This window comes from Rissa tridactyla, chromosome 6, assembly GCF_028500815.1.
Source record: "Rissa tridactyla isolate bRisTri1 chromosome 6, bRisTri1.patW.cur.20221130, whole genome shotgun sequence".
Lineage (NCBI taxonomy): Eukaryota > Metazoa > Chordata > Aves > Charadriiformes > Laridae > Rissa > Rissa tridactyla.
In genome coordinates, this window is record NC_071471.1 from 72,920,377 (window position 1) to 72,934,923 (window position 14,547).

Genomic DNA, 14,547 nt, shown 5'->3' on the forward strand with positions numbered 1-14,547 from the left:
GAAATACCTAGTATGAATCCTTTGTGGGATTAAATTAGTTTGCAGGTCTAAGCTTGCTGTCATCTCAGAATCCAAACAAATGTTGGTCTCTCATTCCTGGCCCCCTCCACCCCCCAGTATAACTAGCCCAGGAGGCTTTGGAGGTTATAGACCTTCAACAGAATTATGACAGAAGTTTTGTAATCCAGGGAGGTTAATATTCAGCAGTGATGTTAAAAGGTTTAAAGTGTTTATACTGAATTTTGAGGCTTCTATCAAGGTTTACAGGACAGTTTCCTGGGTCACTGAGAATGGTTTCCACTACGTTATGATAGAGATGGATATTTGTAACCTTCTAATGTGTTGGAAGGGTGTTTACTACCCATGGAAGTGTTTAGTGCTTTTAAATGTGGGGATTCCGCAGAATCATAATTTAGTTGACAGACATTTTCCCTCATGCTCCTTTTAATATACTAGCTTTGAAAACAGCCAGGAGTTTCCTACTCTGTATGCAGGCTGTAACTGAGTTAGAATGCCTTTCTAAAAGTGGAGCTAAACATTATTTTTTCATGTCTGGAAAGAACCAAATATTGCCAGACTAATATCATATTGTAAAGCCATATGTCTCCCTACTCTCCATAGTTTACAGGAGTAAAGTTTATGTGACTGCTTCCAGAGCAGAGGGTCCCAGCCACACTGCGACAGAAATGGAAGGGATGTTGGACAAAGCTCCCTGTTTCTAGAGAGTCGTAATCACAAAGGTGTCCTGTACGGGAGAAGAGCGTGTTAGGGTGCTGTACATCAGCCTTTCCTCTCCTTGTGTCCATTGCCTTGTGAGTTACTTGGCTAGTACAAGAAAAGGCTGAAATATCCCACGGGGAAATAAAACCTTGTGCTTGTACACAAAGCAAAAGATATAACATATAATAAAAGAGCTTTAAAATTTCCAAAGTTAATGTGATGATTAAGAACCCGCAATGACTTGCTTTGGTATTTTTCTAAAAGTTTTAAGCTGATTTGTAAGTAAAGAGCTGAGGTAGGTGGGTAATGTTGAGCAGAACACAGGGTGATTGGTTTGGAATGGATTTTGTGGTTTACCTCTAGTCTTGAGTATTTTTTTATTTTTTTTATTTTACTTTCTTTGAGATAGTATAGTGCTGAGGATACTGGATGGAATTACCTTGGGGATCGATATGTTTCAATTAAACATGCCTACAGAGAAAACTGTTTTTAATTCATACTTTTATATATATAAAAAAATTATAGTGCTGTTAAAAAAAGTTGATTTATCATATTCTGAAATTTTTAACTTAGAAAACATCTGAAGAAAGTATCTATATTTTTGTCCTTATGTCCCCTCCACTTGTTTCTGTATAGCATGTTGGCGATAGATTTTTACATACTGTTTCAGTGCTGATTTAAAATGTTAAGCTGCTTTTTCCAGTTGGCAGTCAATTAGGAAAGAGAGGCATTCTCCACTGGCAGCATCGTTTTACCTGTGCATGTTGCTTTTGCACTTCCACCTGTACTTTTTGTTTAAAACCATAGAATTTGGGTGGTGTCTTGGTTTTAGCGTGTTTCTACAGCTGTTACCATAAAGGAGCCCAGGATGATGTTTGGCGGCGTGGCACTGCTGGTAAAGAATGGCTGTGTCAGACACCTGGTGTTGACAAATGCATGTTAAAGCAAAAATGGTGCATGGTGTACTTTGATGGTATACATGGGAGAAATAAACAATATGCTTTTCCCGTTCTGAAACTAAATGGAAAAGTGGCTTTTGTGACTGCTTGAAGTGATTGCATATGTAAAGGAGTCGTTTATTTCTGCTAGATGTTCACTGATGTCTCAAAGGGTAAAAATGATCCATGCTAGAATGGCTTTCAGATTTTTGTGGTAGTGGAATATTAGTTTTCCTACTGATAAACCTTTGTGACTTAAGGGCTACCTAATGTTTGAGTAGAGCACTGAAAACATCATAAAATTACTCTTATCAAGCCGCTTCAGTGCTTACCTCATTGGTTTGCTGCTTTTTTTCCTTAGTTCACTACTTTGTTGTGGTGTCTCTTGAAATGCCTGAGTTTTTTCCTGTGTGTGCTTGAGTGATACTGGGATGTAGGATTTTCTTTTTTTTTTTTTTTTTTTTTTATTCTAGCACTACTGTCAGTCTTGGAGTAGAATTGAATTAAGGTTACATCTCCAGCTAGTTCACCGAGTCCCGTTTATTTACGGTATAGGAGAGGTATTAATATTGATTATCTGGTTTTAGTGTATCAATAGTCTGAGTTTTCCTTAACCTTTCAAAGAGGATCAGAGACCCATTCACATGGCACCTGACAGACCTTGTGTCATTGTTTAAACTGAGGCATTTTGCTGCTTGTTTTAACACTGAGGTTCAGTGAAATGTTATTGTTGTGCTCAATGGGTAGGTACAGTTTTGGCAAAGTGGATCTTTATGATAAGGGGAAATAAGTAGCTTTTCTATTTACATTTTTGTGTTAAACACACGTTGTACCACTCTGTAGGTTTTTATTTATGTATATGTGTGTATAAAAATACATATTATTTAAGGATCTGTGTATATATATCTTAAGGTTTTATCAGTGTTGTGCTACTAGAAGCTCATAATTCTAAGGCAAGCTCTAAAGTAAGAGATCATTTAGTCCTAATGAAACCTTTATACCATATGCTATTTTCTGTAGGTGATTACTTATTGCTGTAAATTCATTTTAGCAATTTGGAGAGGGGGAGGATTGTTTGGGGGCTTTTGTGTTTTCAATACTGTCTACATAGTCTGTTATGGAGACAAATGGCCACGTACCAGAAATTGGCTACAAAATGTGGAACTGATGTAAAGAGAATAGAGGGGTTAATTTTTATTCTGCCAATGTTTGTGGTGAAAAGCCAGAAGAGTTTGCTTCTTAATTACTTGGCAGGTGGTCATCAGGAAGGGTCAGGTTTGCAAAGAGCTGTGTGGTTGATGGCTTGAGGACTTGAGGTGGTGGTCGCTGGAGCTGGGCACACAGTGGCAGGTGAGGGTTGTTTTGAATGGAGGGGAGAGGGGCTAGGGAGATGAGTTAGAAACTAGCAATGTACTTAACTTTAAAAAGTATCTCAGCTGAGGAAAGATTGGTGTTTTCACTATGGAGTACATGCAGCAAAGGTGTGGGGTTTGTTCTTGTGTTTTGGATCTGAGGATTTGGGATTAGCCATCGTCCTGTTCTCTTACCAAAATGGAATCTTTTCATCACCTTTTAAGGAAAGGTAAATCTAAAACCAGACATGTCCAGAAGCATGTTAGTAATGCAATTTTGAAGGCTGGGACAAATCTCTGGGAATATTTTTTTAATAATAAATATTTTTCATTTAAATTTATTTTAATAATTTTTTTAATCAAAGAAGGTAAATTATGATCTCTATACACTAGGAGAAAACTGTTTCAAGGGCATCTGTTAATAAAAGATGAAATACGAATTGTGTATTGGGAAAACTGATAAGACTTCCTAATCACCTTCCTCATAAGAGGGGGGGGATTACTGAAAGAAATTTAAAAGATAGCACATCAAAATCAATACAGGAAAGTAGTTTTCATCTAGTCTCCAATTACAAACTCTGAAATTTATTGATATCCTGTACATCAAATCTTACAATTTTTATAGCTGCATAAGATAATGAAATATTTGCATGGCTAGCAAGCAATAGTATGAATACATGTTTACTTAAAATTTTATGCCTAGTGGTTTGTTGGTTTTGTTGCCATATGCCCAAAACCTATGACAGAGCCTGTGATAGCCCCTTATCTCTCTGCCCCTTGCTTAGAGTTTGTTTAATGGCAATTATTTCTTTATTGCCACCTCCAAAGATTAATTGCGGTGTGCAGAGGTGAATAAATACTAGTTCTTTTCAGGGTTCAGTCCCAAGGGCAGTGGCAGCCTTTTCCTTTGCTGTCCTGTTCCTCCAGCTGCAGTCATCTGTGCCTCTTGGTTGTTGTATGCCTGCTGGTGCTTCTGCACACAGCTGCTTCAGGAAGCTCAACTGGAAGAATTTCCTCTCTTTTTTCCTTCTTCCCCCCCCCCCCACCCCCGGCAGAGGGGGGAAGCCCAGTTCAGATTCCTGAACTAACTACATGACCATTTGGCTCAGGGGAAAGGCAGGTTTCCCTCAACCTGAGTTTGAGCAGAGCAAGCTGCAGCGCTGCCCCGAAGGAATACTGCGGATGAATGGCTTTTGAGGTGGTTCTGACTTTTGGAAGCTCTGTGCAGGTGTATCTCCGTTATGTATTTCAGTATTTACTGTCAGCAGGTAGAATACACAGTTTCAATTCTTGAAATTATATTCCTTATCTTGTAGAATTGAAGGCCCTCGAAAGCTTAAAAAACTAAGAAATGAGGAAGTGTTTTAGATTGTAAATAAAACTCTGTTAAGCTTTGAAATGTGACTTACTTTCTCGATACTAGTGGTATAAATTAAGAAGTTGTGCTGTTGCATTAATACAGGTTGTAATTTTGTTTTGTGCTCAAGTCTTGAAACATCTTGATTTGCTTTACACATTAAAGTGCTCTTTCATTTCTGTTCTGTTTACAGCTGATATTATTTCAACAGTTGAATTTAATTACTCTGGTGATCTTCTTGCAACAGGAGACAAAGGTGGCAGAGTGGTTATATTTCAAAGGGAACAAGAGGTCAGTGACTTGAAAAACAAAAGTGCTGTTACTACACTGTTCTTGTGTTGCACAGTCCCACTTCATCTTTTCTTTTCATGCTGTGAAGTTTAAATGGTTGGATAGTTTTCTCCAATTTAGCCAAATTTCTAATAGCTACCTCGGTAGCTATTAGAACCTACCAACTAACCTTGGTAGGTTAGTTTGGTGGTGGTTCCCCTCCCTCCCTTCAAAAAAAAAAAAAGTTCCCAAAATCCAATGAGTTTGTTATATATGTACCTGGTATGCTCAGTATCATTGTGCAGAATTGCCTTTGGACTTTCTCCTAAACTTTGCACGTGCCTAGTCACGTCTGGGAGAAATCTGGGATTGTGTTCTTCAAAAAGTCAATATTCCAGAGGCAATTCTCATCCTCTCCCCTGCCACCAAAGAGCATCTTTATCCTTCCCTTTGAAGAGCTGATGAGAATTTGAGCCTTTTGTTTTGAGCCTTCTCCTGGATCAGAAATACCAAAATTGATCACGGAATTGTAATTCAGCTTGTATGTGCGTGAAGTATGCTAATCCTTAGGTGCTGTGGGACTTTTTTTTTTTCAGCAGAATCCCACTTCTTTCATTGTGTGTTTCAAATAATGCTAAGTTAACGAACAGCCATCCAATATTTTACATTTTGTCCTCACTGTGATACTACTTATAAAATGTTTTACCAAAAGTGACTTACCTTTTACTGAGCAGATTTTGAGAGGCAATGAAATGAAAATACTGTTGCTGAAAAAGCTGCTGAAATGTTATACTACTACACCTAGACAGCTCATAGCTCATCTATCATTTAGTCTGCTGTATAGACTTAACTAAGGCACAGAGAGATCAAGGTCAAAAGTGTCCACCCGCTCAGGATCTCTGACTTTCTTGATGCTTGTTTAGAGCAGAACTACTATTGGTTGGCTTTCAGCTGTTAGTGCTCAGTTGTTCTGTAAGTCAAAACCTAGCTGTCACGTCATTTCCTTACAGGGTAACAAAAAACAAAAACCAAACCAAAAAACAAGTCGGAGACAGGAATATTTTGCTGTCTGCTTGGGAGCACATGCAAAATGGGGAAGAGCTGGGCATAAGGGTCATTTCTCTTGTCATGTGCAGAACTGCAGAATTCCTGGAGTAGAGGAAAAAATAAGTATGTAATGCTGGAACCTCAGTAAAGTCCTACAATCAATATTTTTAAAGAGTGTGGATTTTGAACTAGGTGAACTGGGTTAATAACAACTTAGGATAGTTATAAAATTTCCCATACACTTTAATTTGGGAAGGCAGGCTGAAATGTTGTGCATCGTGCCCTGACCTTGTATGACATGATTTCAGTTCCAAGCAGCTGATTCTTCCAAATGTGTGAGTAAAGAGGGAGCGCACTGCCTGGTGCCAGCCAGGGTAGCTCGCTCAAAGTGTGGGTGGCTGGGTACAGAACATGGGTAGCCACACTGAATCGTGTTAGTTGAGAGGACCCTGTCCAAAATGCTTAAAAGTTAAATGGCAAATAGGGAGTAAAATAATGTGCAGTCTCAGAATTAACTAAGACTCCATACTTGTGAGAGATTGCAGGAAAAAAACCCCTAGCTGAAATAACCTTATCAAAGTTGCCATGCCAGGTGTGGAAGCGTGAGGGGAGTGTCAGGACAAAGCTTCCCTTTGCAACCTTGTGTTGGCCAAGCAGTCTTCAGTCTGGGAGTCACTGCTGGCTGCTCCCCGGTGCTGCGCTGGCTGTTGGTGGCCACGGCTGCTCCCCAGTACCGTGCTGGCCATCTGTGTCCAGGACAGGGTTTTCCTGCACAGACTCATACCCATCTCTCTAAGTGATTTGCTACTTCTCAAGTAAGTGATTCCCAACGGTGTTTGGGGGAGCTTGTTCTTTCAGAAGTTCTGGGCACTGCAGCTCTATGAGTGGGGTTGCTCTCCAAATGAGAATCACTAACATTAATTTATTTGAAAAGCCTGATAACTAGTTGCCTCAAATTGGATATTGCAAATCTGTGGATACTTGTGACTTTGATCTTTGTTCCGTGCTGCCGCATCTGCCAAGTGAGGATGATCCAAAGGGGTCTTCTAGTTCTGTGAGGGGAGAAGTTGTTAGTGTATTTGCAATAGTCTTTGGTACATCATGGTGAGCACTACAGAATGGCTTAGATGAAAATGTGGTAATCCCAGCCTTCAAGTTTTTATAATAAAAAAGGTTGTCAAAGCTTGCTTACAAGCTCTGATACTGCTTCGGGGCACAGCATGTTTTAAAGTGGGTAGGAGAGGAGCTAGGTCTAATGCGCGTACTGGATCTTGCTGTCCCTTCATCAGAATGACTTTGTGCAATCATGTTTTTATAAAAAACGTGCTTAATTATGTCTTATGTCCTTTAACATTTATTTCCTAGTCTGGAAGCCCTGTGTTATGTCCCCATATTGTGGTGATGAGAGGAATGAGTTTTGGAAGAGGACGGGGATGGAGGTTAGGTGAAGTGCAGAATGTAATCCCATGGAGTTGGTGGTTTAGGCTTTAGGACGTTGCTAACTTCTCTGCTCCGGTTCTGGTGAAACCGCTTGGGAGAAGTAGCGTAGCCCAGAGCTCTTCCAGGCACAGACAGGAGCTCCTTTGCAGGCAGCAAGGTCTCTTGAAAGTGCTTTGGTGTGCTAGGTTCTAGGAGTACACACATAAAGATACGCTTTTTTAAAAGGAAGTCTCTGTGCAATGTATTGATACTAAAATAGAAACAGTATCGTAGAGTAAAAAGTAAAATTCATTAAGATCTGTTGTAAAAAGTTTATTTTCTGGTTGACAATTCACTAATGAACCGAGTAACATCAGCTTCAAGAAATATTGTGTTTCCTTGCAGAATAAAAGCCGTCCTCATTCTAGGGGAGAATATAATGTTTACAGTACCTTTCAGAGTCATGAACCTGAGTTTGACTACTTGAAAAGTCTAGAAATTGAGGAAAAAATTAATAAAATTAGGTGGTTACCGCAACAGAATGCTGCTCATTTCCTGCTGTCTACAAATGGTAAGGAGATTTTATTTTTGCAAAATAACTTTTGATGTCATTTGAATATTATGTCACCTGTGAATCCACTTCTGGGGTTTTTTTCTGGAGTGTTTTGTGGTGGTTTTAATAATGTCTTCTCTAGTTATATGCAAAATACGTTTTGATTGTAATACTCTGTAAATTACTGATTTATGAATGTAAAAAATAATGAAGCAGCAACAGAATAGACACAGTTATAGAGCTGCGTTCTGTGGATATACTGACCGTGCTATCATTTTACATACCCTGTTACTCTGCTGTACTGGTTTTGTATAAATGGGTTCCCAGTATGCTGAACTGTCGCAGAAGTCTCAATTTGACTTGATCATCCTAATTTTGAAATTGATTTTTTTGTGATCTCAGATGACTTTTTAATAAAAGAGTTTGAAATGGAAACACTGTGGTTACAATGCTCTTCTTGCTTTTCCAATACCAGAACATCATGGGTGCTTTGAAAAGCAACTGTTTAAAAGACAATCAGTCACTCTAGGAGGAGTGTATTTATACCATTTTCACTGTACCTTAGAATACATAAAAGCAGTGCAAAAATTGCAAGTTGGTAATTACAAGTTTTCATGGACTTTGTTTTTTTTTTTTTTAATTTATTTCTTCCAGTGTTTTAGTAGTGGTTATTAGGTGTGTTTCATTTTGATGCATCATGGAGCAAGCTGTAGCTGTAACTGCAGAGACTGTGCATGGAAAAACTTGCTCATACCGTCAGAGGAGCGCACTTGTTCCTAACAGTTTGGATGACTTTTTGCCTTGTCCTTAAATGACTTTATGTAAGGGCTAATATTGTACCTGCTGTACAAAATTTTAACAGTGGGAATGACTTCTGTCTACTGGACTTTGAAATACAAATAATCTTACTTTGATTTAAGTCTTACTAAATTTTAAGCAGTCTTTAAACTGTGTCATCGTAAGTGCTTTAAAGACATGCAGTAGCCTGGGGAGAAGAGGTTTGTTTCCAGTTTGCTAAGGATCTCTCTCCTGGTGTATACTTACTCGATTCCCCTAGTAAGACCTGGGAAGCTCGTGCCCTTGGACACGGAACCCGAAAATAATGGGGCAAGTCCTGTTCTCACTTACTGCCTTTGGTTGTCTCTTAGCAGACACCTGGGACAAATCTGGGTTTCCTTAAGGTAGTTAGTGTAATTAACTCATGGGTTTGTTGGGGTTTTCCCTAGCATTTGTCTGTTAAAAATAATTTAGATGGTCATACAGGGCTTGTTGGTGAATTTTGGTGGTTGGTGTGCAAAACTTGCCTTGTGAAGGGTCGTTTTGGTGAAAGGTAGTCATGGGCCTTACTGTTCAGGAAGAAACTTGTATTTTATTCAAACTGAACATTACATTGGAGTTAAAATGGAATCTATATTTTTTTTTTCCTCTCCGTTTACTAGTATTTTCATGCATTTCCCATCTGCACCCTCCAAGGGCGTGTGTCTGGTATATTTTTTTTGTTTGTTTCTCATGTATCAATTCTGCTAAACAATATAGCTGGAGGGCGAAGTACTTCTAGTACGGGTAGGGCGGGCTGTACTCCCGTGTTACGTTGCTGTTTAAAGGATTCCCTCAGGGTCCTTTCTGTTGCAAGCGGTGGAAACCTGGATAGATGAATAATATCCACTCTGCTGACTCCATTATTTAGTGATTTTATTTTGAATTTAATTCATTCTCAAGCATGTGACTTTTTGTTGATTTTAGATAAAACTATTAAATTATGGAAAATAAGTGAAAGGGATAAAAGAGCCGAAGGTTATAATTTAAAAGATGAAGATGGAAGACTTAGGGATCCTTTCAGAATCACAGCACTACGGGTATGTTTCTGCTCTCTGACTTTAAATATCTTTTTGCATGTACTTCTCTACCTCTGTAATACCAAAGCCGTCAACTGAAATGTGTAGATTAAAAAATGATGCTTTGGTCAGGGTCATTGAAAACTTTTATAAAAAATGGAGACACTTCTTTATACAAATACAACTATTAAATAAGATTCGTCTGGAAAACTTGAGGCAAACTTTCATGGTTATAATATTATAATGAATTATTAACTTCCCAATAGTTTGGTTTTTCTTCTTGGAACATTTTAGCATATTTAAAACTGATTTAAAATTTAAACTTTTTAAAAATTAAAATATTTTGTTAGAGACAGCCTTCATCCACCTCCGTTTATTCAAATTGTAGAAAAAGATTCACTGATTCATTGACACAATAAAATATAACAATGTTATTCAAGCCTGAAAATGCAGCATTTTGAGCACCTGGCTGGGCCTGCACTGCTTCTGTACTCAGTTCATAGAAGGCAAAGGCTCTTCCTGCTGTCTTCTTAAAACAGTCTAAAGTCTTAGTGCAACACGAAGAAAAGTGCAGGGAAGACACTTCTTTCGGAGGCCCGTAGCACACTGACTTCTGGCCATGCCTGGTGCGTAGAGCGCGGTGCTGCGCTGGCTGTGCCGCTGGCTGGGAAGGAGCAGGAGGGGCCCGGGGTAGCTCATGTCCACCCTGGGAGCTGCTCTCTCCCACGGGCAGGGAGGGTCCTTCTGCTTGGCCAAAAGGCCATTGGGAAGTTAGGAAGGATTTGGCTTTGATTGTATTGATATTTTTTTTTCCCTCAACATTACTCATGTTTAACTTGTTTGGCTTTTTTCTGAGAAGACTAAAAAATTTAAATAGGGTGCTGGGTATTCTGTGGGTAGGTAGAAGGTTGCTTTGTTAGAGGCAGGTTATGAGAATGTGGAAAATGTATACTTGAATAGTCTTGACACTTTTCCACTTGCATAGTGATGTAGAATTGAACTGAGGGTCTCACTACTTTCAAAGCCAATGCCACCCCTAACTGTATAGAGACTACGCAGTCGCAGGTTTTTGTTGGGGTGTTTTGCCTTGCTTTTGCTTAAATTGAAGATTTAACTGAAGCTTTAGGTACACGTGAGCCTAATGCCATGATCATGTCGGGAAAGGAGATCTGCTTCCTCCGGAAAGTGTTGTTCTACTCAGCATCTGGGAGCCAAGATCTGATTGAGTATTCTAATGAAAACATCTAAAAACAAGAAAATAAATTATGATACAGTGCCATATCCCAGTGGTTGGAAGTAGGTACAGATGACATTTTGTAGATGACATTGTACAACCTTGCCCTTATGCAGGAACCTTAAACACCTGGGAACACACAGGGTCCAGAATACGGCCTAATGGTTTTACCTGGTACTGGCTATATCACTGAAGGGAGTGCAGTAGCATCTTCTTTAAACACTAATATATTTAGGAATCATCATGCTGAATGGGGGGAAGCAACAAAAAGCAAGAACCTCTCTTGTACAAGTTAGTCTTCTAAATTTGCCGCTTTTCTGGGAAAGGACAGTTGGGCTGAGCTGCAGACCTTGCCAGGCACTACGTCTTCCAAGCAGTGATGGTGGAATCAACCAAGTCTGAGCAACCATTGGCAGAAGGGGAAAAAACCCTTGCCTAGAGTTACTTCCATACGTTAAAATGATCAGGTTTTGGAGATCTGGAGCACATGGACCTTGGGCTTTTATGGGCTTTGTTTGCATGTTTTGTTACAGAAACCTAATCCCCCCGTTTGTTTATAAAGAAGTAGACATGGAGAAGAAGCAGCACTTGAGAGCTGCACCCTTTGCATAGGGACCGTGGCATTTCTAAGTACCATTCCTGATAATTCACATTAACGTATTTTTGATTTCACAGCCAGGCTAGGAACACTCATGTGGTGAGATAGGGAAATTGCCTAATAAGAAGTAATGGATTAATTTTAATCATTACAGCTTGATGTAAACAGACTGTGAGATACAAACATGGTGAAAGCAATTACAGAGCTCTTGGATTAATTTGTTTCTTGTTCCAGGAAGAGAGATTATCTTGGACACTGTCATAATTTTTTTTTTGGTTGGCTGGTGTAGGTTAGTGTTCTGTTGAACTGTGTGTACTGGAACAGCGCAGGACGTCCTTGGGCAACCTTAAAACTATTCACTCGCTGCTCAGTGAGGAGCTGGAGGGAAGCTTAGTCCACTTCACCCCGACAAACCCTATCACCCTTTAGATCAGGTAGTTGGGGAAATAGGGCATCATGTATTCCGAAAATCGTACTGACCGTTCAGTGAACACATCAGGGATTTTCTTCGCAAACTGCTCTTAGCAATTTCACAAGCACCCCTCTAAGACATGGGGGGCATTTTTAAGCACTTGTTTCAAATGAACAGAATCTTTGAATATTGTTAGAGCAACACGCCATTCTCCTGCTGGGTGAGGTACGAAGCTGCTGTATTTGACAGGTAACTTCTGCACAAGTCAGTGGCTGAGGTTTTGTGTTGGTAGTATGGCAAGTCAACATTCATAGGTTATTTTATTACTTGCTCAGAGGATTTGAAAAGTATTTAGTCACTAACTGAAAACAGAAATCTGTGGTGTGCAGTTCACTAATATCTTCTGAATTAGAAATCCGGTTTATGCCAAAAGTGACTGTTCTTTTTCATGTTTCAGGTGCCAATATTGAAACCCATGGACCTAATGGTAGAAGCAAGTCCCAGAAGGATATTTGCAAATGCACATACTTATCACATAAACTCTATTTCAGTAAATAGTGATCATGAAACATACCTTTCTGCAGATGACCTAAGAATTAACCTATGGCATTTAGAAATCACAGATAGAAGTTTTAGTATCCTTTTTTTGTTCTCTATGAACACGGGGGCACATCTAAGTTGTGTATGTTTGAGAATCACTTTAGTGTTACCAATCAGAGTAGGTGTTTGAATCTAGGGATTAGAAGATAGGATTTTAAAATCTGGAGGTTTAACACAGTGAAAGCAGGCCTTAAGATACTCTCATTCTTTGAGTGCAAGCATTCTTCCCATGGAAAACTGACAGTAGAAATATCATAGTTTGGTTTGTAAAAAGAAAATGAGCAATTTCGGGAGCATCCTGTATTTGTGGAGTTCATTTGACTTAAGAGTTGAAAGATTTGACAAGTAGATTCTTCGTTACTGTAGATACTTCTTTCCAAAGTTTAAGGTCTCTTAATGGACTAAGTGACACTTCTCCTAAAGAAAACAAATTTTAACTTTTCCATGTCAAATGATATCAACTGCAGAAACAATTTAAAAATCTTTTTTGCAAGCATGTGTATCCAAAACTAATAGTGTGTCCTACAATGACAAATCTGCAGAAAATAAAAGTAAAATAATGCAGTAAAATAAAAGTTGCCGAAATACTGGGGTCATACGCAAGTTTTTCTAAAACTTTAGGTAAATAGATGAAGTATATTCAGTGTTCAATAGGAAGTGTTAAGAAGGAGGCTCGAGAGGAGTCTGAAACTATCTCCTGCATCTGCTAAAGTTAATTTGTAAAACCTAGATGATTTATTTTTCAAATCTACCCAGGTCACTTTAATTTGTGTAGATTTCACATGGTGGAAATTAAGATCTTGCCCTGTTTTTCTACGTGGTATTTTTAACATTTTTAAATAATTACCTGCTAGAAGTGATTTGAGTGTGAAATGTTACGTGCCTTTACAAAACCCTTCCCAGATATTGTAGATATAAAGCCTGCTAACATGGAGGAGCTGACGGAGGTGATTACTGCTGCCGAGTTCCACCCTCACCACTGTAACGTCTTTGTCTACAGTAGTAGCAAAGGAACTATCCGACTCTGTGACATGCGCTCCTCGGCCCTCTGTGACAGGCATTCAAAATGTAAGTTAGGCTGCATCTTTGGTCAGTGGGTTTCTTACTTTGTTTTCATGCAAGATAGAGTGTATAGGCTTATAAATAAACGTACCAAGTTCTGCTTCTTGGTAAAGAGCATACAAGGTAAGGGGTGGTAGTTTTGTAGAATGGAACATTTTAATTGTCTTGTTCTAGGCCATCAACAAGCAGAAGTGTAGCATGAGACAATTGACGATCTGACTCTGCTCCTGTTTACCCATTTATGCATCATAAAGTGATGGGAACAAGTGCTTTTGGCACCAGTGAGACCTGTCTTCTGTCCAGACTCAGTCTTGGTGCTTCTCAAAGGTATCTGCTTATCAAATGCCAGTTCAGGGCAGTTTATTCACCTTTGTGCATTAGAAACTGGGCTGATGCTGCCAGAATCCATTTACCGTGTGACCATTTGCAGCTCCTCGCATAGAATTAATTCTTAAGAATATGCACTGCGTTTGAAGCGAATTTCCAGGGTGAAGGGTGAACGCTCTGTAGTCTGCTGAGCCACCTAAACTTATGTAGGTGAGGAGAGCTTTGCTGTTGAAGCCGTAAGGATAACTGCCTACGCCTTGCACGCGGCCTTCTGTTTCTTGTTCACTACTGTAATAGCTGTGGTTTGTTAGCATTACTAGTCCTGTGGGGTGAGCTACCATACTGATGTTTGCAGGTAAGCTTTCTATAGCACAGATAAGGTTTTCTTATTGGTGGAAGGAATTTGTGCAATGGGATATGTAGAACGCTAGGCCACTTCATTTGCTTGACTTAGCGTTGCATTAAATTACTTAGAAGCACTTTAATTTTTTAACTGCTTGTCACTGAATAACATCCTGTTAAAAAGGATCTATTCAAAACTGAAATACATAGTTCTGGGTAGCTTGTGTCATAAAACATTGACTCCAAGATTAACTCTTCAATTTAAATAGTGTATTTCTTTATCTGCTTTCGAAAAGCATACCAATTGCGTTTCAAGGGTAGATACTAATACTTCATTTCGGTAGGTTGTGTCGTACAACTCTTGTTCAGATCTAGAGAAAAGTACATTGTACAGTAGTCTCAAAATGCATGGGTCATGCATTAAGATACTGTGTTTGGGATGCTGGTGTTTTCGTCTGCTGCTGTTGACCATGATTTGTAG

General features: G+C 39.2%; 1 protein-coding gene across 4 annotated transcripts in view; it reads left to right on the forward strand.

Moving 5' to 3' along the window:
* The window catches only part of PPP2R2D (protein phosphatase 2 regulatory subunit Bdelta), a 29,430-nt gene that overhangs the window by 9,968 nt on the left and 4,915 nt on the right, over nucleotides 1-14,547 (forward strand). For 2 of the 4 annotated variants that reach the window (XM_054204739.1, XM_054204740.1), the window contains exons 3-7: nucleotides 4,561-4,658; nucleotides 7,509-7,674; nucleotides 9,400-9,512; nucleotides 12,193-12,370; nucleotides 13,239-13,403. In XM_054204739.1, the coding sequence (XP_054060714.1) occupies nucleotides 4,561-4,658; nucleotides 7,509-7,674; nucleotides 9,400-9,512; nucleotides 12,193-12,370; nucleotides 13,239-13,403 (720 nt within the window). Of the gene's footprint in view, nucleotides 1-4,560; nucleotides 4,659-7,508; nucleotides 7,675-9,399; nucleotides 9,513-12,192; nucleotides 12,371-13,238; nucleotides 13,404-14,547 lie in introns of those variants that run through there. The other 2 variants (XM_054204741.1, XM_054204742.1) reach the window with 2 other exon arrangements.